The 22,614-nt window shown below is 37.9% G+C and overlaps 1 protein-coding gene across 1 annotated transcript in view; it reads left to right on the top strand.

Annotated features, from left to right (window-relative positions):
* The first annotated feature begins 1,192 nt into the window (after nt 1–1,192).
* Nucleotides 1,193–22,614, top strand: part of TCEA1 (transcription elongation factor A1) — a 41,325-nt gene continuing 19,903 nt past the window's right edge. The window contains exons 1-4 of the mRNA XM_059394584.1: nt 1,193–1,559; nt 10,878–10,940; nt 17,403–17,508; nt 22,507–22,594. Coding sequence (XP_059250567.1) covers nt 1,497–1,559; nt 10,878–10,940; nt 17,403–17,508; nt 22,507–22,594 — 320 coding nt within the window. The 5' untranslated portion in view covers nt 1,193–1,496. The remainder of the gene's footprint in view (nt 1,560–10,877; nt 10,941–17,402; nt 17,509–22,506; nt 22,595–22,614) is intronic.

Below are 22,614 nucleotides of genomic sequence, written 5' to 3'. Positions count from 1 at the left end.
TGGGGAAACATTAAATGACTAAATGACTAAATGAGATTTACGTCAGGAGTTCAAGAATGGTTCACTATAAATAAATCATGCAATGTTAATACAATGAAGGAAACATCTGATGCGATCATGTCAACTGACACAAACGTTTGACAAAATTTAATAACTATTCACGATAGAAATGCTCAACAAACTACTGTGTTCGACTTTCTGAGTCAGGAAACAAACCAGATTGGGTCTTGGTTCTTGAGCTTACAAACAATTTGTCTTTTAAAAAAGGGACGCTTGGGGGGCGCCTGGGTGGCTCAGTGGCTTAAGCCGCTGCCTTTGGCTCAGGTCATGTCTCAGGGTCCTGGGATCGAGTCCCACATCGGGCTCCTTGCTCGGCAGGGAGCCTGCTTCTCCCTCTGCCTCTGCCTGCCATTCTGTATGCCTGTGCTCTCTCCCTCTCTCTCTCTCTGACAAATAAAATCTTTAAGAAAAAATAAAATAAAAAGGGGACGCTTAAAGCGATCAAATCCGTATTATAAAGATTTAGGGAGACTGGGGCAGTTCTGATTTTCACTGTAGCCGCCTCCCACAGAAAAAGGGCTCGGGATTTAACTGACTTTTTTTTTTTTTTTTAAAGATTTTATTTATTTGACATACGGAAAACACTCGTAGGCAGAGAAGCAGGCGGGGGAGCAGGCTCCCTGCTGAGCAGAGCGCCCGACAGGGGGTTGGATCCCAGAAAGTTGGGATCATGACCTGAGCGGAAGGCAGAGACTTTAAACCACTGAGCCCACGCAGGCGGCCCATGCCTTTTTTTTTTTTTTTTTAAAGCCTTTTAAGAAATTTATTTATTTGACCGAGAGATCACAAGTAGGCAGAGAGGCAGGGGGGAACAGGCTCCCCGCCGAGCAGAGAGCCCGATGCGGGGCTTGATCCCAGGACCCCGAGATCCTGACCCGAGCCGAAGGCAGAGGCTTTAACCCACTAAACCGCCCAGGCGCCCCGACTTGACTGCCTTTAAAGACCGCCCGGGTTTCGCTCTCCAAAACCGCCTCGCTTCAGAGATTGGTGTGTCTCGCAGAATCTGAAGCTCACCCTGGGCGGCGACTGGGCCGGAGGCGCACGCGCGGCAAAACTCGGCCCCGCCTCCTACAGACTTTTACAACGGCCTGGCAGGAAGCCCAGCCACTGGGTTGGCGAGTCAATTCATTGACAGTGCCTCAGTCGATGCCGGTCTGGCGGGCGCCTCGGCGCGCGGCTTCCCAGCGATCGGCTGTAGATTGTCAGTGCCTGCACGGTGCGCGCGGAGCTCGATTGGCGCTGTCTGCGGGGGCGGAGTCGCTATCGCTGCCACCGCCGCCGCTGCCGCGGGCTTGGTTTGTGAGGAAGGGCTTAGGCCCAGGCCTGCTGTGGTGGGCTAGCCCAGGCGCTGGGCTCTTGTCCTGCCGTCCTCTCAGCTCCAACTTCGCCCACTTCCCGACCCAAACGGGCTGGGCACGGGAAGACTTGCGGGAACCATGGAGGATGAAGTGGTCCGCATTGCCAAGAAGATGGACAAGATGGTGCAGAAGAAGAACGCGGTGAGCGAGGCGGGTGGCGCGGGCCGGCCGGGAGGCCGGGCGGCTGGCCGGGGCCGGGCGCGTCAGGCTTCGGGCCGGGCTCTCAGGAGTTCTCGGCCCGCCCACGCAGGCCCTCTCTGCGCGGGAAGCCGGCGTGGACCGTACCCGCGTCCTGGGGAGGGCGTCGGGGAGAAGGCAGCGCGGCCTGCGGCGGCCGGCGTTACCATCGGTTCTTGGTACTTCCAAGCGTCTCCTTGCTGGTACGGCGTAGTACATCTAAGGGGGCATTTTCTTACTTTAAACTTGAGGGATTGATTGATTCGCTAATCACCTCTTCAGTTTGGCTTAAGAATTGAAGAGTGTAGAAAAGCCCTTCACAGTTTGAAAGAATTTGTTCTCTTTTCCGTGATCGCTGCCTCACAACTTGAAATAACATCACGTAGAGGTTTGTGAGATGTTTTAGACATCAAACTGGTAAGTTAAGTTTTTTGGATTTTTTTCGAAGAGTAAACATTCACTTGATTTATCTCGTCTACGCTACAGGTTTGTTTAACAATGAAAAAGGTAGAGTCTGCTAGTGCGCTTGGCAAGTCGCTAAACGTTTTTAAAACCTGGATATGGTCAGGTGCTAGTATGTCAACAGCTAGGATGCATTTGGCCAGATGTCATTGCTGGGTACTCTAAGTGGTTTACAGTTAATACCAGTGGCATTATCTTGTTGATAAAGGGTTTATGTAAACATGTTTTCTTTGTGGTTTATGTTCTGTATTTTTGTCTACCAGTGTGTGCTACTTTCAGTCCTCTGGTTCAGAGTCAACTGTTTTCAGTTGCGGCTCCATGATTGTCTTCACCTGAATCTGTGCCACGCTGCTCAGTACGTTTTCAGTATCAGCCTACCTGAAACAACTTACTCCTGTCTGTGAAATAAATTCCGTATCAAACTAATGTGAAGGAGAAAAGGGATGCTCTGATTTGTACAGCGCTTTAACATGAAAAAGCATCTGTGCAAACTTCTTTTGAGACTCACAGCACAGCCATTATCGTGTACCTATTTTGCAGAATAAGAAACTGAGCGAGATTAAGTAGTTCACCCACTTAAATTAAGTACTGTGCAATTTGGATTAAGCCACGACCCAGGTTTTCTACTGGACAGCATTCCAAAGCAGAAAATAGTGTTAAACAATGAACTTTTAAGATTTTTGTACGTAGTCTGTTCCTCTTTTAACAGGTGCATTGCTTAGCATGTAATTTCATACTCTGTTAATCAGCATTTGCAATTTTGGCCTTTTAAAGTATTTCCTGTTTGTTTTCGGTTCCAGACATTCATTACCTTTGCCATTTATTTTTCTCATTGATATAGCCTAGTGCAAGTGATGAGATCTGATTATTTGATAAGCTGAACATTTCTGTTACTTTGTTTAAATTGGAAAGTTTTTTCTTTACCTGGAGACATCCCTAGAGTCACACAGTAGAACCTCAGAGGGGAAAAGGGCTTTTGTTGGGTAATTTTTTTCTCTAACTCAGGCTATAATGTGTATCCATTAATCATGTAATGCATTAGCTGTTTCTTTCCTTTCCTTGTAATAGGTGTTTCCTAAAAATGAGTAATTCCTTAGTGGATAAGTATGGAGAAGATCAGTTTGCATTTATTTGCAGTTCTCAAGGTATAAAGGAATAATGATGAGTATGGGGAGAATGAGGATAAACTCCACAGATACTTCTCAAATCTCATTTATCTGATAGTTCAAAACTTGACCAATATGGAAACTTGCCCCTCAAAAAGAAAGATAAAATTGACTGGCTCTTTTATGTTTTTTTCTTCTCCCTTTTCCTGTGTATCTTACAGAAATTCAAATTGGCAAATGAAATAAAGAGAAGGGGAAGTGGTCTGAATGACTCTCCCTGTTTGCCTTCCAAAGCACATCAACCCACAAATAGCTTTTTAAGAGGTCAGTAATTTCACAGAGGTTGTTCTGGGGGTTGTAGGATCATGGTAGATTTGTTTCTCCCTGTGTGTGTGTGTGTGTGTGTGTGTGTGTGTTTTCCAGATTTTCTCTGTGAGCTTTTAAAAATATTTTTATACTACGAAAAAGTAAACTTTCCTTGAAAAATTGTAGTTTTCCTCTTGAATTGGCAAGTTTAGGTGCTGTTATTGCATATTTTGTTTCATAAAGCATAGGTGTCACATTTAAGTAATAATAAAAACAGCAACCATTCATTGAACTATTATTCTGAGCCAGGCATTCAGCTGAGTACTTATGCCTGGGACAGTTTTACATGATAAGTAATACCCCATTCTAAAAATAAGGAAATTATTTGGAAACTTAAGTGAATTGTCCTAAGCCAAATAGCTAGAAAGTGGGCAGATGAAGACGTGAATCTAAATCTGTTTTGCTCAAAGTGCTACTCTTTTCAAGTGCAGTGTCTCTTTAGAAGACCCTTTTTTTGGAACAGTTAGGTGAATATAAGACCAGGAAGTAAGGGTATTTGCTGTTCTTTGGGAAGCAGCTTTCCCTAGATCCCCAATCAGTATCCTGACCCTAGAACTATCCAGAATGTTGCACTATGTGTATACTTGGTCTTAAACATATTAGCAGTTTTATAAGTATATACTCTGAGGTTTTGATGAACCACATAACTTAGTTTCAAATTTTCAAGTATTAACTGCTTTTTAGGTCATTTTAACTTTTTTTTAAATTAATGTCATTTTGACTTGATGTCAGTAAGCAAGTCTGACTCCTAATTTGAGTTCAAATCTTGACTCTTCTGAACTTTAACAGTATGATCTTAGGCAAGTTCCTTAACATTTCTAAAACCACTTGAGGTGGTTTTTTGTGTGTGTGTGTGTGTGTGGTTTTTTTGTTTGTTTGTTTGTTTTTTGTAGTAAACTGGAGATAATATAGTAAATTAGATGAATCTTAAGAGTCCTTAAGATATGGCAAGGGCTAAAAAACCTTGTATATTGTTTTTATAAAGGATTTATTACGTGATTTTAGAGGGAGTAAGGTAACTTAGAATTTTCAGATTCATGGATTTTGTCAGTGGTGTTGAGCTTTGTTTTTTCTTCATTGAAGGCTCAGGGTTGAGTAGAATTAAATTTTTGGGAGAGAAATTGAACTTAGATGTTAGAAATACTAGGAACTGGGATACTTGGAATGTGTGAATTTCTAAGTCTTATAACTGGGTTGAAGAAAAAAATTTTGGTTTTCATATCAGAGTTAGATTAATTAGTATATATTGAGATTTAGAATGACTACACAATTTTTTTAACAGCCTTATTGAAATACACAGTACTGTTCTCCCTTTTAAAGTGTACAATTCAGTGGTTTTAGTTTATTCACAGATTTCTACAGCTATCCACACACTATCTAATTTAGGAACACTTTCATAACTCCAGAAAAGAAACCTGTACCCATTAAGTGGTCACCATATATCTGTGCTACCACCACCGCCCCCACCCCACCAAAATGTTTTCTGTCTCTATGGATTTACTATTCTGGACATTTCATATAAATGGAATCATACAATATGTATTCTTTTGTAACAGACCTCTTTCACTTAGTGTTTTTAGGATTCGTCTGTGTTACAGCAGGTATCAGTACTTCATTCCTTTGTATTACTGAACAGCACTACTGTACTGGTGGAGGTATCTTGCATTTTGTTTGTCATTTGTTGGACATTTGGGGCTGTTTCCATTTTTTGGTTATGAATAATGCTGCTTAGAATATTCTTGTGCAGGTGTTTGTGTAGACATATTTTTTTTTCTCTTGGATATATACCTAGGAGTAGAATTGCTGGGTTGTATGATAACTGTGTTTAACTTTTTGAGGAATTGCCAAACTGTTTTCCAAAGTTGCCGCACCATTTTACATTCTTAACAGCAATGGATGAGGGTTACCACGTCTTTATCAACACTTGTTATTTTGTCTTTTATGATTATAGCCATCACAGTGGATGTGAAGAGGTAGCTCATTGTGATTTTGATTTGCATTTCTCTGATGACTGATGATGGTGAACGTTTTTCACTTTTTGCTGGCTATTTTTGTATGTTTGGGGAAATGTTTGTTCAGATCCTTTGCCCATTTTTAAACTGAGTATTTGTATTGAATTGTAAGAATTCTTTATATTCTGAATACTAGACTCTTATCAGAGACAGGATTTGTATGTATTGTCTCCCATTCTGTGGGTTATCTTTTTACACTCTTTGATAGTGTCTTTTTGAAGTTCAAAAGCTTTCATTTTTTTATGAAGTCAAATTTATTTCCTTTCATTGCTTGTCCTTTTGGTTGAGAATAACTACAAATTTGAGATGACATAGTAAAATTATAATTACTAGTTTATAGTGATGTTGCTGAGCCATAATAAAAATATTTACAGTGTTTCCTTTTTTTTTAGATTTTTTTTTTAACAACTTTATTTATTTATTTGACAGAGATCACAAGTAGGCAGAGAGGCAGGCAGAGAGTGAGAGGGAAGCAGGCTTCCCGCTGAGCAGAGAGCCCAATGTGGGGCTTGATCCCAGGACCCTTAGATCGTGACCTGAGCAGAGGCCTTAACCCACTGAGCTACCCAGGTGCCCCTTAAGATTTTCTTCATGAGAGAGAGAGTGGGCACAAGCAGGGGGAGTGGGAGGGAGAGCGAGAAGCTGGCTCCCTGCTGAGCAGAGAGCCCAACATGGGGCTTGATCCCTTGTCTCTGGGATCATGAACTGAGCCAACGTTGACGCTTACCCAACTGAGCCACCCAGGTATCTTTGGAGCTTTTATTTTAAAAACACATTCATACAAACACAAATACCACCCAGGTACCCCTCCTTTTTTTTTTATTTTAAAGATTTCATTTATTTGAGAGAGAGCATGAGAAAGGGGGAGAATCAGAGGGGGAAGCAGACTTCCTTCTGAGTGGGGAACCTGATCTAAGATTCGATCCTGGGGTTTGATCCTGGGACTTTGGGTTCATGACCTGAGCCGAAGGCAGTCTCCTAACCAACTGAGCCACACAGGTGCCCAGTGTTTCCTTTTTAAATAGCACCTTAAGTTTTTAAATCTTGGAATCTCCTAATTCTGAGGTGTTTCAGTTGATTGAGCTTAAGTAATGCTCACTTAAAATGCTGGCTTATGGCTCTTTGAGGATATTGTTATGATGGGGGTAGATATATTTTTTATTTCTTTGTACATCTTATCAACCATCTCCTGTGTGTCAGGTACTCTATTTCAATACTTCATAGTGTTATGTTACTCCATTTGACCATTTTAACTGTTTTAGGTCAGTGTGTTATGCTCTCATACATATAAAGAAGCTGAAGCTTGGAAAGGGTAAACAACATTCCCAGGATCTTATAATTAGGAAATGGCAGTGTGTGGATTTGAATTTAGATCTGGGGTGTGTGTGTGTGTGTGTGTATATTTATATATATATATCTCATGTTCTTCATTGTATATTCTGTGTTGCTTCCTCTTCCTTATGTCTCCTTGAGGAGAAGGATGTTTTTACCCTATATGAGCTTGTGTATGCTGAATGCTCAGTACAAATTTGAATACCATATTTTGTAAAAGTACTTGTTTCTGATGATAGTACCAGCCATGTAATAAAGTCATGTTATAGCTGTTTATTATTCAGCCAGTTTGTGAACTAAATTTGACTCTGGAAGATAAGGTAGAATCTTTCTTTCTCTTGCATCATTATCTGTAGGAGATGCTGCAATCTAATAGATTTGACCTTTAGAGGCAGGTGATGATTGGGGAAGGATAGAACATAGTTTCTTGTTCGGCAGTGCTATTCACCCCAGCTCACGGATTAGAACTACTCCCAGTGGACCTATGAAATGGAGAGAACAGTGGTGTGAGGGTCAGGAGATTATAATTCTTATTCTTTTATATTACCTATCAGTTGGCCAAGTTACTTTCCTTTTCTGAGTTTGCTTCTTTGTATAATTTAGGGTTTGAAGTAGATGCTCAAAGATTTATGTTTATTTTAAATTCCCTGTAGTCAGAAAGGATTTCTGTCTTGCTCATTATCATATCCTCAGAGTTTCGTATACAGTTAACAAGTATTTGTTGAGAAGCGGTAAGTGTAACTTGACAGAACTGGGTAGGTCTCACCCTTTTTAGTTAGTAATAATCATATGACTGTGGAAGTTTCTAAATTATCTGGGTTTTCAGTTCCCCTTCTGTAAAATGATTACCTGCTTCTATAGGGTTTATTGTGAACATGAAATAATACATATATAAAGTATTTAACAGTCCTTGGCACATAGTAATATTCAAAGAAGCTTTTGTCATTGAATTAATATATGATCATCTGCTTTTGCCTTTTTGCTCATTCAGATCATCATATTTATTTCTTAAAGAACTTTGAGATATCCATCTTATTTGACTAGAGCGTAATGTAATTATGAGAAAGGTCATAGTTTCATCCCTTGAATATTATTTAGCTTTTTCTTCTTCCATAGCTTGTATTTCTGACTCCAGTCTCTTCAAAGACATCTGTGTAAAAGGAGAGTGTGGGGAAATTAATGCAAATCTATCTATTGCTTCTACTTGGAAAACAGCTTAAAACTTACATCACATTGCTGATGTGTTAGAAGAATCAACTTTATACATGATAGCATTTTGTAAGTCTAAGGACTCCTAGAAGTGTGATTCTTTATCTTCCTTTCTAATTAGTCCTAGGTAATGGATCAGAAAGTCCATAGAGACATGGGTAGAAGAAAAATGTCTATGGTAGTTGTAAGATACAAGTCTACAATCTCCTAATCAAAACCTTTAGAGCCTGATATATTTGAGAATTCCTCAATTTTCAGATTTTATTAAGATAATATGATACATATATCATATATCCTAAGCGGATCTGGGCTGTTTCCATTAATCAGACATTAACATTTCTATAGTGAAATGTATTCTCTCATGAAGTGGGATATATAGAACATAAATGACTTTACATATGTAAATTATGTAGATTAGGTGTTGCTGGCAAATGAGTTTATTGAAAATCTGTAAGAAATCTTGATTTTCTTTTTAAAGATTTTATTTAATTATTTGATACACAGAGAGAGGGCATGGACATGCACAGGCAGGAGAAGTGGGAGAGGGAGGAACCTGATGTGGGGCTTGATCCCAGGACATTGAGATCACGACCTGAGCTGAAGGTAGATGCTTAACTGACTGAGCCACCCAGGGGCCCTGTGAAATCTTGATTTTCAAAGGGTTTGATTTTTGGATTTGCAGATGGGGGATTGAAGATCCCATTTCCTCACTGAGATGTCATTCCTATAGAAATTCCTGATTACTAGTAAATTTAGTCAATGTTAGTTTTCTTATCTAGCAACTATATTGTTTCACTGTTTTTGGTTACCTCTAAATGAAAAGAATTTGTAGAATTTTAAAATCAGAAGGAATCTTTGAGCAGTATATCATTCAAGTCCTTCATAATAACCTGTTTCATAATTGCTATTGAACTTAAGTTTTTATTTATGAGGTACTGAGTGAAATTAAAATGATAGATATGTTTATTACCAGAAGAAAAGTTAATACATTTTTATTTTCCACAGCCAAGTCTGATGTCTCAATTTTAAATGGAAAAATTGACCGGAAGCCTCTATTCAATTTTATATTTAAGAAATTTGGTACCATAAGTTTCCATGCTTATTTCTTCCTTTGGGGTGCATAATGAGGGGCGTTCTCTGGGGCTTTCTATTTTCCTGGGATATGCTGTGTTTCACTGATTCATAGGCTGCCTAGTTTTCATATTTTAACATTGGAGAAAGTGGAATGAATTACACATATATTGTCAACCAGATGGTTCTTGGAATCTAGTTTCACAGGCAGAATATCAAACCCAGCATCAGCATTTTCAATGTGTCAGTGGCTTAGAAGAAACTCTGAAAAACATTAGTGGAGTGCTTGTTCTTTGAACCTCAAGGAACCAAATGGTTGAAGAGCAGTGGGGTGAAAAACAACTAGCTCTACATGCACTTCAAAGCCCGCTATGAGCTAATTTAGCTCTTTGATGGATTTTTTTTATGAAATGCTGCATTACTAGTGTTTTTGACACAACCTTTGGTGGGATAAAAACACATTATTGAATCTGAGTCAGTAAGTTATTCATAAGCATTAAGGACTCCAAACGTGACATAGTTTTAGAAACAACTTAGCCAATTTATTTTGCTTATATTTTTCTTTTATATATGTAAAAGGTGATACATGATAAAAATTTCAACTCTGAAAGAGTTAAAAAACTAGAAAACAGTGATAATACTGTGCCATAGTTTAATATTTTTTCTTTATTAGTGGCATATAGACTAATGATGTGTCTAAATATAGTACAGTGAGTATTTGACTAAATAAAATATGACTAAGTGACTATTTTTTAAAAATTTTTAAAAATATGTTTATTTATTTATTCGACAGACAGAGATCACAAGTAGGCAGAGAGGCAGGCAGAGAGAGAGGAGGCTCCCTGCTGATCAGGGAGCCTGATGCAGGGCTCAATCCCAGCACCCTGGGACTATGACCTTAGCCGAAGGCAGAGCCTTCAACCCACTGAGCTACCCAGGCGCCCCTAAATGACTGTATTGTATGAAATATGATAAATTGGAATATTTGGCCATAGGTATAGGTGATGCTGTTGCTTCTTATTTCATTCCTTTTTAAACTTTAGGTGGTTTATGTAATTCTTCTAGGAGCCTTATTTTGTTCCATCTTCATCATCAACGTGCGAGCCTTTGATTCTAGATGGCAGTGGACAGGACTGTGAGCTTAACATCTTAATTCTGAGTTTTCTCTCAGAATTTGCTTTTTCCTACTTTGTAAGAATCAGGTAGACAGCAGTGTTTTTGTGACAGACTGGGAAGATACAGAGAGACCTCAAGAGAATTCTAGTACAGATAGGTCCTTTCCCACTCTCCTTGTGTGTGAGTGAATGCTAGAGGTGCTGCAACATCTTTGGACCTCCATTGCCACTTTCTTGGGGTTGGCTCCTTAATGAGATAGGTGTTCTCTATGGAAACTTGGGATGTGTTATGTCACCATAGTAGGAAACCCAATTCAGATTTCTAATTGGGACACATAAATACTGTATGTAAAATGAACTTTAACAAAGCAGTACTTAATAAGTGCTGATCATAACCCAGTAAATGGATTTTCTATTTCTTTAATGAGTTACAACCATTATTTGGAAAACACTACCTCTCTTTCCCTTTCTCCCTTTTATAAGTACACTATTCCCACATGAATAAGTGAGCCATAGTGAGTTGTGGATAGGCAAACATAAATTTAAATCTCTAGTTAGTCTTTGCTTTGTCAGCTGGGAAGTTCAATATACAATTATTTTGTTTTATAGGCTGGAGCATTGGATCTACTGAAGGAGCTTAAGAATATTCCCATGACCCTGGAATTACTACAGGTAGGTGCTAATCTGTTTCATGATTTGAATAGATAATTGTCATACAATACCAAAACATTTTTAATACCATTAACTTTTTTGTATTGTCCTGTTACAGTGTTCTGGGCTTTTTTAAAGATGACAACATAAATCAATAATCTACTAAATTACCACTATAGAAAAATGTTGCCTTCCTCAAAAAGAATAAAACCTGAATCTGCCAAGTTTGAAATCTTACTGTGAAAGGAAATGAAGTTGGATTCTTGGCCCTGATTTGATCTCCCTAAATCTCACTTTCTTGGTCTGTTATTGATAGCTGCTGCCAGCATGAAGCTAGCCTCTGGGGTACCTTTGAGTTGTCAGTTTTTATTTCTCCCCAGTTGTACCCCTTCTTCTGCCCTAGGCAAGCACTAATCAGTCTACCTTTTGTCTCTTTAGATTTACCTATTCCAGAGATTTCATATAAATGAAGCCATACATTATCTGACCTTTTGGTTCTGGCTCCCCCCCCCCCCCCCTTTATTTTAAGTTTTTTATTTTAAATTTTAAGTGAGCTTAAATGTGGGCCTTGAACTCATGACTCCCAAGATCAGGAGTCACATGCTCTATCTAGAATGTATAAAGAACGATTACAGTGAGGCGCCTGTCTGGCTGCTTTTACTTAGCATAATCCTCAAGTTTCATCTGTGTTGTAGCATGTATTGGTACTTTATTCCTTTTTCTGGCTAAATAATACTCCATTGTATGGATATACTACATTTTGTTTATCCATTTGTCAGTTGATGGGCATTTGGGTTATTTCTCTTATTTTGGTTGTTATGACTCTTGCTTTGCACATTCATATATAGGTTTGTGTGTTTCTGTTTCTCTTGGGTAGAGATCTGAAAGAGTGGAAACGATGAGTCATAAGGTAACTTTGTGTTGAATATTTTGAGGACCTGCCAGACTGCTTTCCCAAGTGACTGTACAATTTTGCATTTCCAACAGCAAGTAAATGAAGGTTCTAGTTTATCCACATTCTTGTCAACACTTGTTATTATCTTTGAGTATACCCATCTTAGTGGGTGTGAAGTGATATCTCATTGTGGTATTGATTTCCATTTTCCTAATGACTAATTATGTTGAACATCTTTTCATATACTTCTTAACCATTCATATGTTTTCTTTGGAGAAATGTCATTTCAGAGCTTTTGCCTGTTTTCAGTTGGATAGTTTTTCTTTTTTTTTTAAGATTTTATTTACTTATTTGACAGACAGAGATCACAAGTAGGCCGAGAGGCAGGCAGAGAGAGAGAGGAGGAAACAGGCTCCCTGCTGAGCAGAGAGCCCGCCCCAATGCGGGGCACTGAAGGCAGAGGCTTTAACCCGCTGAGCCACCCAGGCGCCCTGATAATTTTATTTTTTATTAACTAATTTGTAATCGTTCTTTATACATTCTAGATACAAGTCCCTTAGTCATATATAGGATTTGCAAATATTATCTCCTATTCTGTGGGTTATTTTTACTTTCTTAGTGATGTTCTTTGAAGCACAAAAGTTTTAAATTTTGTTGTAGTGTGATTTGTCTGTTTTCTTTGGTTGCTTGTGCTTTAGATGTCAAATCTCAGTTACTTAACTCAAGGTTAACAAAAATTTATTCCTTTTTTTAGGGGGGGCTCTTTTTTAGTTCTCTGATTCATTTTGAGTTAATTTTCATGTGGTATAAAGAAGTCCAATTTCAGGGCGCCTGGGTGGCTCAGTGGGTTAAGCCGCTGCCTTCGGCTCAGGTCATGATCTCAGGGTCCTGGGATCGAGTCCCGCATCGGGCTCTCTGCTCAGCAGGGAGTCTGCTTCCTTCTCTCTCTCTCTCTGCCTGCCTCTCTGCCTACTTGTGATCTCTCTCTGTCAAATAAATAAATAAAATCTTTAAAAAAAAAATTAAAAAAAAAAAGTCCAATTTCATTCTTTTACATATGGATATCTACTTGTTTACTTTTTAATATTCTTCTGTCTAATGAATTATCTTGACATCCTTATTGAAAATGACAAAAAATGGAAGAGTTTATTTCTGGGTTCTTAAGTCTGTTCCATTAATTTGCATGTCTCTCTTTAAATAGGACCACGTTGTCTTGATTATTGTAGTTTTGTAGTAAGTTTTGAATTTGGTAATTGTGAGTCCTTCAAGTTTATTCTTCAAGATTGTTTTGGCTATTCTGCATCCCTTGTATTTCTGTATGAACTTTAGAATAAACTTACCAGTTTCTAAAAGTCTTTTTTTTTTTCTTTTTAAAGATTTTATTTATTTATTTGACAGCAAGAGAGAGAGATCACGAATAGGTCGAGAAGCAGCCAGAGAGAGGAGGGAAGCAGGCTCCCTGCTGAGCAGAGAGCCCGATGCAGGGCTTGGTCCCAGGACCCTGAGATCATAACCTGAACCGAAGGCAGATGCTTAACCCACTGAGCCATCCAGGCGCCCCAGCCTATCAGTTTCTACACAAAAGGCAGCTGGGATTTTAGTAGGGGTTGCATGGAATCTATAGTTGGATTTTATTAGTATTGCAGTCCAAACATTTAAGCCTTATGATCCATGAATATGGGATACCTTTCTATTTATTTTGGTCGTTAATTTCTTTCCACAGTGTTTTTAGTAGCTTTATATTTTTTTCCTTTAAGATTTAGTGGCTATTGGGGCACCTGGGTGGCTCAGTGGGTTAAAGGCTCTGCCTTCGGCTCAGGTCATAATCCCAGGGTTCTAGGATCCAGCACCGCATCAGACTCTCTGCTCAGCAGGGAGCCTGCTTCCCCTCTCTGCCTGCCTCTCTGCCTACTTGTGATCTCTGTCTGTCAAATAAATAAATAAAATCTTAAAAAAAAAAAGATTTAGTGGCTATCTTAAATCATCTTGGGAAGAACTCATGAGTGATCATAAAGATGATTCTTCTTCTAGAACATACAAGTCGGCTTAGTTCCCATGATGTTGACAGTGTCTCTCTTTAAAAAAAAATTTTTTTTTTTTTAAATTTATTTGACAGACAGAGATCACAAGTAGGCAGAGAGGCAGGCAGAGAGAGGAAGGAAAGCAGGCTCCCTGCTGAGCAGAGAGCCCGATGCGGGGCTCAATCCCAGGACCCTGAGATCATGACCTGAGCTGAAAGCAGAGGCTTCAACCCACTGAGCCACGCAGGCACCCCCTGACAGTGTCTCTTAATCTCACTACTCATTCCTTTCTGCCTTACTGCAAATGTGCAGCTGATTCCCTAAGTCTGCTTAATGCCTTCCCCATCTTTCCAAGGGAGTGTCTTTCTTTTTTCAAAATTTTTTTTATTTCTAAGATTTTGTTTATTTATTTGATAGAGAGAGAGCAGATGTGCACAAGCAGGGAGAGTGGCAGGCAGATGCAGAGGGAGAGGGAGAACCAGGCTCCCTGCTCAACAGAGAGCCTGTTGTGGGGCTCCATTCTAGGACCCTGGGATCAGAACCTTGGGATCATGACCTGAGCCCAAGGTAGACACTTAGTCTGGGCCACCCAGGTACCCACCAAGGTAGCATCTTTCTTTTTCTTTTCTTTTTTTTTTTTTTTAAAGATTTTATTTATTAATTTGACAGAGAGAAATCACAAGTAGACGGAGAGGCAGCCAGAGAGAGAGAGAGAAGCAGGCTCTCCGCTGAGCAGAGAGCCCGATGCGGGACTCGATCCCAGGACTCTGAGATCATGACCTGAGCCGAAGGCAGCGGCTTAACCCACTGAGCCACCCAGGCGCCCCTGGTAGCATCTTTCTAATTGCAGAATTGGTGTTTTATAAATCAGATGGCCAGACATGGGCAAAGCATACATTTTCTGTCTAGAATTTCACAATGTATAATTGATCTCAAAAACCTTCATTAGTTTTGGAGCCAAGAAGCATTTTAACTCTGTAGTTCTTTTTTGTTTGTTTGCATTATTTATTTATTAATTTTAAAGTTTTTATTTATTTATTTATTTGAGAGAAAGAGAGCTCATGCACAAGTAGGGGGAGGGGCAGAGAGAGAATGAGAAGCAGACTTTGCTGAGCAGGGAACCCCATGCAGGGCTCAATCCCTGGACCTGAGCCAGAGGCAGATGCTTAACCGATGACAGCCACCCAGGTGCCTCAGCTCTACAATCTTTTTTTTTTTTTTTTTAAAGAATTTATTTATTTATTTGACAGAGAGAGATCACAAGTAGGCAGAGAGACAGGCAGAGAGAGAGAGGAGGAAGCAGACTCCCCGCTGAGCAGAGAGCCCGATGAGGGACTCGATCCCAGGACCCTGGGATCATGACCTGAGCCAAAGGCAGCGGCTTAACCCACTGAGCCACTCAGGCGCCCCTCAGCTCTACAATCTTAATGTTATTTGAGCACACAACACTTTTTTTTATAGGCCACCTGTTAAATCCTGTAAATTATAGTATACTGATTTTAGGAAAAATCCAGAATCCAGAGAATTCTTAGAGGTACATCTAGAATTGGTTATCAAAGTAATACAGCTTAATAATCCTTTCCTCTGTTTAGTTTCTTCTACTGTTCCCCAAATACCCTTTTTAAAATGGAGGAAAAACCTACTCAGATCTTTGTCAGTCTACCTTAGCAGTCTCATTTCTTACTATTTTTTGACTAGATGATCTCTTCCTTAAATAAGCATGTTTGTTACAGATGCTTAGTCTCCATGTGGGTTTTCATGGGGTTTAAGCAGGAAATTATTGACTCTTTAGTGATGAAAACATCCCTGTGACAATTAAGCAATCACGCACAGCACACAATTTGTTCATGCTCTCCTTATATCTTTGCTTGCCTCTCCTTCCTAAAATCTCATTTTCTTTGCCAGTCTATATAAACTGCAAGCTTCAGAACTATGTTAGTAACTCAGATGATTTCCCTGATTCATTCCAAAAGTAGGTTTTTGTCTAGGTTGGTGGGGTGGGTTGTGGGCTGGTAGTGAGGAAGAGCTGTGAATGGGTGCTGGAGGAGTGCTGAAGGCATCAGAATAAGAAGCCAGACCTAACACTTGGTATGGTGGCTGTAAGTGCAAGCCTGGCTTCTAAGCAGTTAGCTGCATCCAGTAGGACAGCTCTGGGTCCACACAGTTGTAGGCTATGCCATGCAGCCCAGGCGCTTGCTTCTGGAAAGTTTTCTGTATCGAAGTGTTAGAAAAGTTCTAAAAAGTTTTAAAGTTCTCAAAGTATTTTTTTCCCTAAAAAAAGTTCTGAGAGCATTTTGTTAAAGCAATAAACCTCTTTCTTTGGGGGAAAACCCTCCCAAAACATTAATCATAAAACATTTTTGGATTTTAGAATTGCAGAGTCCCCTTTATCTTTCTATCCCTGCCGAGCAGAGAGCCCGATGTGGGGCTCGATCCCAGGATCCTGAATTTATGACCTGAGCTGAAGGCAGAGGCTTAACCCACTGAGCCACCCAGGTGCCCCCATGCTCTAAATTCTTGAACCAATTTCTGTCTTGAATCTCTTTGTTGAGAAGACTGGATAATTTAGCAGGAAACCATAAGTACACAATTATTATTCTGTCTTAAAGTTTATAGCAGGGATTCCCCCCCTTTTTTGCCACTAACAATTCCTTTTGTTTTTTTTCTTCCATTGATTGTATGTTTTGAAAGATTGTCTACTAACAACATGAACTTACTAAATAATTTACCATTTTTTATTTATCATCCTTAATTGGCCTGTCATAGCTTTTGTGTTCTTTGAGCACAATTTGAAAACCATTGATGTACAGGAAAGAGCATGGACTTTGGGGGTGGGCAGACCTGCATTAAAATCCCAGCTTTACCAATTAGTAATATTGCTGGACAAGTAGGGATAATGATCTCAACTTCATAGGGTTGTTAGGAAGATTAATGAATATATGGATGCTCCCAGCATAATCCTGGGCATAAGAATAATAATAATATTTCTGCATGATGTATTACTGTATTCTGTGAAGTCCATTTTAATTTCTGTGATTATTTGTGGGTTTGGGCAAAAAAATGCTTTTAAACCTCTATCGATGGTAATATTTGGGTATTTTCATTGAAGTCCCAGCAGGTGATTTATGGAGTAATCTATGTTGAAGAATATATAGAAACAAAGAAGTGCATATATTAGTCATGATTGCTTCAGGATGGCCTACATATAAATACAAACATTTTATGTTTTATTCTTTGAGAGATATGGAAAGACTGATTTCATTTTACTGGTTAACCAGCCTTATTATAGTAGCAACTTATATGCTTACAGATCTCTATGGTAATAACCTCGATGAGTCCAGTATTTGATCTAAAGACGCATGTATCTTAATTCTATCGTATATAAGAATATGTGTGTGTATGTGTGTGTGTGTGTGTGTGTATAATATACAAGAATATATTAATATAGTTTCAAAGAATTTAAACAACTGAGGTTTTTTGTCACAGGAAAATGGGAAAGAAGAAAATGAAACACTAAAGTGTCTGAAATAAATGACTTATACAAATTTTTTTGTCATTGTCTTGCAGTCCACAAGAATTGGAATGTCAGTAAATGCTATTCGCAAGCAGAGTACAGATGAAGAAGTTACATCTTTAGCAAAGTCTCTCATCAAATCCTGGAAAAAGTTATTAGGTATAATTGATCTTCCCTCATATATATTTATGATCTGGCTTACTCAAACATTTGGTATTTGCATTTTTTTCTGTTTACAAATATAAATGTGTTGAAATGGATGCCTTATATTAAGAGAGAGGGGCATTAGTCTGACATCCCTGAGGGTTTTACTTTTTTAAGTTAGTCAAAATTAGCTTTTTTTGTCTTTTAACACTTAGAACTGGACTTCTCTTTAAGAAGAAAATTTCTGCCCATTACAAAGTTGTCATGGTTTTTAAAAAGGTTTTTGAAATAATTTTCTTTCTTTCTTTTTTTTTTTTTTTTTTAAAGATTTTGTTTATTTGTTTGACAGAGAGTGACATAGTGAGAGAGGGAGCATAGGCAGGGGGAGTGGGACAGGGAGAAGTAGGCTTCCCACCAAGCAAGGAGCCCGATGCCGTGCTCCATCCCGGACTCTGGGATCATGACCTGAGCTGAAGGCAGGTGCTTAACGACTGAGTCACCCAAGTGCTCCTTGAAATGATTTTCTAACCTACAGAAAGTTTACAAGAATAATAAAAATAACCCACATGTGTCTTTTTCTAGATCATTAATTTTTAATATTTGCCATTTTTGTTTTGTCATATTTCTTCCCTTTCTCTGTATGTATATATTCAAACGCACAAATTACTTTTGCTAAACCATTTGAGAATAGTTTCATCTATCATCCTTTACCCTTCAGTACTTAATTGTCTATATTCTTGGAACAAGTTTTATTTTCTTATGTAATCATAATATAGGAAAGTCAAGAAATGGAACATCAGTATAGTACTGTAATCTACAGGGCAGGTTCCCGTTTTGTCAGGTGTTCCACTGATGCCCTCTAACTTGTTTTTTCCCTTTAAGAACAAGTCTAAGATCACTAGTCTTCTGCTCTGGAATAGTTCTTAAGCCTTCTTATGTTATTTATAACATTGACAATTTGAAGAATATAAGCACTCATCTTTGTTTTTCTTTCTTTCTTTATTTATTTATCATCAGTGTTTTTAATAGCAGCTTAAAATAATTCTGATTTGGACCTTTTCTGTTATTTTCTCATGATTAGATCAGATTGTGCATCTGTAGTTGGATATGAGGTTATCACATCCAGAGCCATTTATCTGTTAATTTTGATAACCTAGTCAAGGCATACACTGTACAGTTTATCATTTTTCTTCTTATATCTGATAGGCATTTTATGAGAGACATTTAAGATCCTTAAACTATCTTGCTTCTCTTTGGTCTTCTCCCCACCCCCCCATTTAGTATCAACCAGTTCTTGCCCAAATTGCTCTTTATAGTGTTAGTTGCAAAATTGTGATTTTCTAACTCTTCCACTTCTTCAGTATTTATAAATCAACGTTCTACTACTACAAGAAAGAACCCTCCTTTTACTTGCCTGTTATTTTCCTATTAGTGGATTCCTATTTTATAACATGGATTATAATTCATTACTGTTATTATTATTTTGATGTTTATATTATCCCGGATTTGACTGATGGGCACCCATTCAAACTGGCTCTTGTGTCCGTTTGACAAACCCCTTCAGTTTTATCTTTTTTTAATATTCTGGAACCAGAAAATGTGTTGGGTTCATCTGTCTTCCCTGCCCCAGCATGTAATCAAGCAGATATTAGCCTTACATGGATGAAAAATAGAAAAAGTTGAAACTTTTAAAATTTCAAGGGCAATAGTAGTAATAACAAAAAAACCCATTACTTCTAAGAGCTTAGAAACTAAGAACTAAAAATTGTAAAGCCTCTAAAATTTAAAGAGTTTAGTCTTAAGAAAATTAAATACAATATATGTTCCTGTATTGGATTCTGGACCAGAAAGGAAAAATTGCTATAAAGACCTTTTTGTAAGGTATATAGGTAAGTAAGCAGTATTGTATCATTGTTAAATTTACTTATTATTTACTGTAGTTATATAAATGAATTTTTTTCTTGAGGAATACATAGTGAAGTATTTTGGGATTAAGGAGCAGGGTATCTGCTACGGATTTTCAGATGGTTCAAAAGAAATATGTTTGCACACAATAGTGTGCGGGTTTGTGTACATATAGCACACATGTATGTGTATAGTAGGGTGCAGTGATGAATGAATAAGGAAGTGAGTATACCAAACATTAACACTTGGGGAATCTGAGTGAAGTTTTTTTTTTTTTTTTTTTTAATTTATTTATTATTTATTTTAGAGAGAGAATGTGCAGTGGGGAGGGGCAGAGGAAGAAGAGAGAGAAACCCCAGCGACTCCATGCTGAGCACAGAGCCCGACATAGGTCGCAGTCCCAGGGCTCGGAGATCACTATCTGAGCCAAAACCAAGAGTCTGGATGGTTAACTGACTGTGCCACTCAGGTGCGCCTGAGTAAAGTTTTTTGCATATTTCTAAAACATTGGTGCAAGCTTCAGATTATTTCAAAATAAAAAAACTTAAAAAAAAAAAAAAACCCTAGTCTTTAAAGACAAACTGAAACTTTATGTTTATAATTCATTTAAATTTTAAATCTTATTCCATATTCTAAAGTAATTAGGATTTGCCATAGAAAGTTGACTGAGAACCATATACATGTTTTTTATTTCTGGAAAGATGGTTTACATTTTGTGGGACATTGTAGTTACATTCATTTAATCTTAAATTTAAAGAAGTTCTACTCTTTTATACTTATTGGAGGTATCTGATCTCATTACAGGTTTTCCTTTAAAAACTTTTTTTTAATATTGAAAGATTTCCCTGTTCGTTAAATATGGAGAATTGGAGGAGGAAAAGAAGTCATTAAGTCTGTCTTTAAATACAACCATCAGTTAATATGTTATTGCATTTCTTGCCCTTTTTTTCTCCTTGTGTATGGATTTTGCTTCAACTATAATTATACTATATGTATATTTACTTATATTGCCTTTTTTAATGAAAAAAACCTATATTTTTATATCATCATTAACTAACTTTTATTGGCTTCAGAATAATCCACTGGGTGATTATGCCTTAATCACTTGCCTTAATTTAATCACTTAGATGTGTTTTTCTTAACTTTATAGCTATTATAAATAATGTCTTGATGAACATCTTTCTGCCTAAAACTTTTTCTATAGATTACTAGATAGATTTCCAGAAGATTTACTACTACTGCTACACTGCAGCATAGTTTGAATACTTAACATATGGATATATTTAACCCTCCCAGGAGCGCAGTGTACTAGGTGTCAATATATTTCCCATTTTCTAAAGAGGAATGGAGATACAGAGAGATTAAGCATCTTATGCACAGTTGGATTGGTGGTGAGGTGTAATCTGCAGATAGTCTCAGTCCGGAGCTGGCCGCCTTGTCTCTGGGTCTGCTCTGTTGGTCATGACACTATATTAAGATTCTAGGAATGCTTTTAAGGCTGTTTACATCTCTTACTGCTCTGCTTCCTCCAAGGATTTCACCAGTTCACACCGTTAGAGCTGTGTGTGGGATCTGTATGATTGCATTGTTAGGTAGTATTGCATTGTTACATCACCTTTCACATGCTTTCTACCCTTTTAGTTTTGGAGTATTTTCTAGTCCTTGTTACATTCTTTAATGTCATTAGTAATCTTTGTTTTCTACCAGCTTTAGGCTTTGGGAATGAATTGTAGAGAATAAAAAGGGGCAATAAAATGAGTAAGTGAAAACTTACACAATATTATAGGGGACTTGAATTGTATTTTGGATTTGGTAACCCTAACATTTACAAGATGAATTCCTAGAATTGTGATTTATACCATTCTCTATCAATTAGCCTCATCTAGATTAGCATATTAGAGTCCTCTGGGGAACTTTTAAAGGTTTTGATGCTTATGCTTCACTGCCAGAAATTTGGATTGAATGGATCAGAATAGGAGTTTGAGCTTTAGGTTATGCTTAAAAGTTACCTAGGTGGTCCTGATAAACAGTGGAATATGTTTATGCTCTTTTATATGCTGTACAGAGGGATATGTAGAAGTAAAGTATTAATGTACCTCTTATTAATTATGTAGGGATCAAAATGTAGATAGATAAGTGGGATAATTTATGCAGTAGATCCAAACGTTTTCTGAACCCCGCTTCAGAAAGCGGTTCTGGTTGATTTAAACATGTATATTTCTTTTCATTGTTAAACAGTTGCATTGGCCCAATCTGTTTTATACCTCTTTATCTCTTAAAGCTTGTGGACTCTATATTACTTTACAGATTATTTAAGATAGAGGAGGTGTTAGGTAGGCCTTACTACTCCTGAAGTCTTTTCTATGAAAATGTTCTTTGTTTACTATCCCAGAAATATTTATATACATTTTGGATACTACCTCAAATTTTTTGACTTCATGAAAAATTGTTAAAATTATATTGCTATATATGCTTTGCACTTTTTATTTTTAAAATGACAGTACTGATATTATTTCTATATTCTTTCCTTTGTTCTTTATATTTTTCTCCATTTCATTGATTTATTTATTTACTAGTTTTAAAAAGATTTTAAGTATATTTTTTGCCATTTTAGGTTCTCATCGGCATATGAATTTGTGCTTCCCACTAAATGAGGGAGTTTATTTGGGATTGCTAAGCATGCACTGTGAAAAATACCCAAGTACATATGCTAGTAGAATAGCTTGCATAAACTTCTTTTACTTTTGAAATTTTAGGATTTTTGTTGTTGTTGTTGTATCAATAGTTTGATAATGTGAAGTAGTTCCATTTTATAATTTTTAATTTTTATTTATTTATTTTATTTATTTTTTTAAAAGATTTTATTTATTATTTATTTGACAGAGAGAGAGAGATCACAAGTAGATGGAGAGGCAGGCAGAGAGAGCGAGAGATAGAGGGAAGCAGGCTCCCTGCTGAACAGAGAGCCCGATGCAGGACTTGATCCCAGGACCCTGAGATCATGACCTGAGCCGAAGGCAGCGGCTTAACCCACTGAGCCACCCAGGCGCCCCCATTTTATAATTTTTTAAACAAATTCTAACATCTGAGGGATTTCCTAATTTTCAGATGGACCATCAACAGATAAAGACCCTGAAGAAAAGAAAAAAGATGCTGCAATTACATCACAGAATAGCCCTGAAGCAAGAGAAGAAAGGTATGCACTTTATGGAAATT

Source organism: Mustela nigripes, chromosome 3, assembly GCF_022355385.1.
Source record: "Mustela nigripes isolate SB6536 chromosome 3, MUSNIG.SB6536, whole genome shotgun sequence".
In the NCBI taxonomy this organism is placed as follows: Eukaryota; Metazoa; Chordata; class Mammalia; order Carnivora; family Mustelidae; genus Mustela; species Mustela nigripes.
This window is presented reverse-complemented; position numbering and strand designations above follow the sequence as displayed.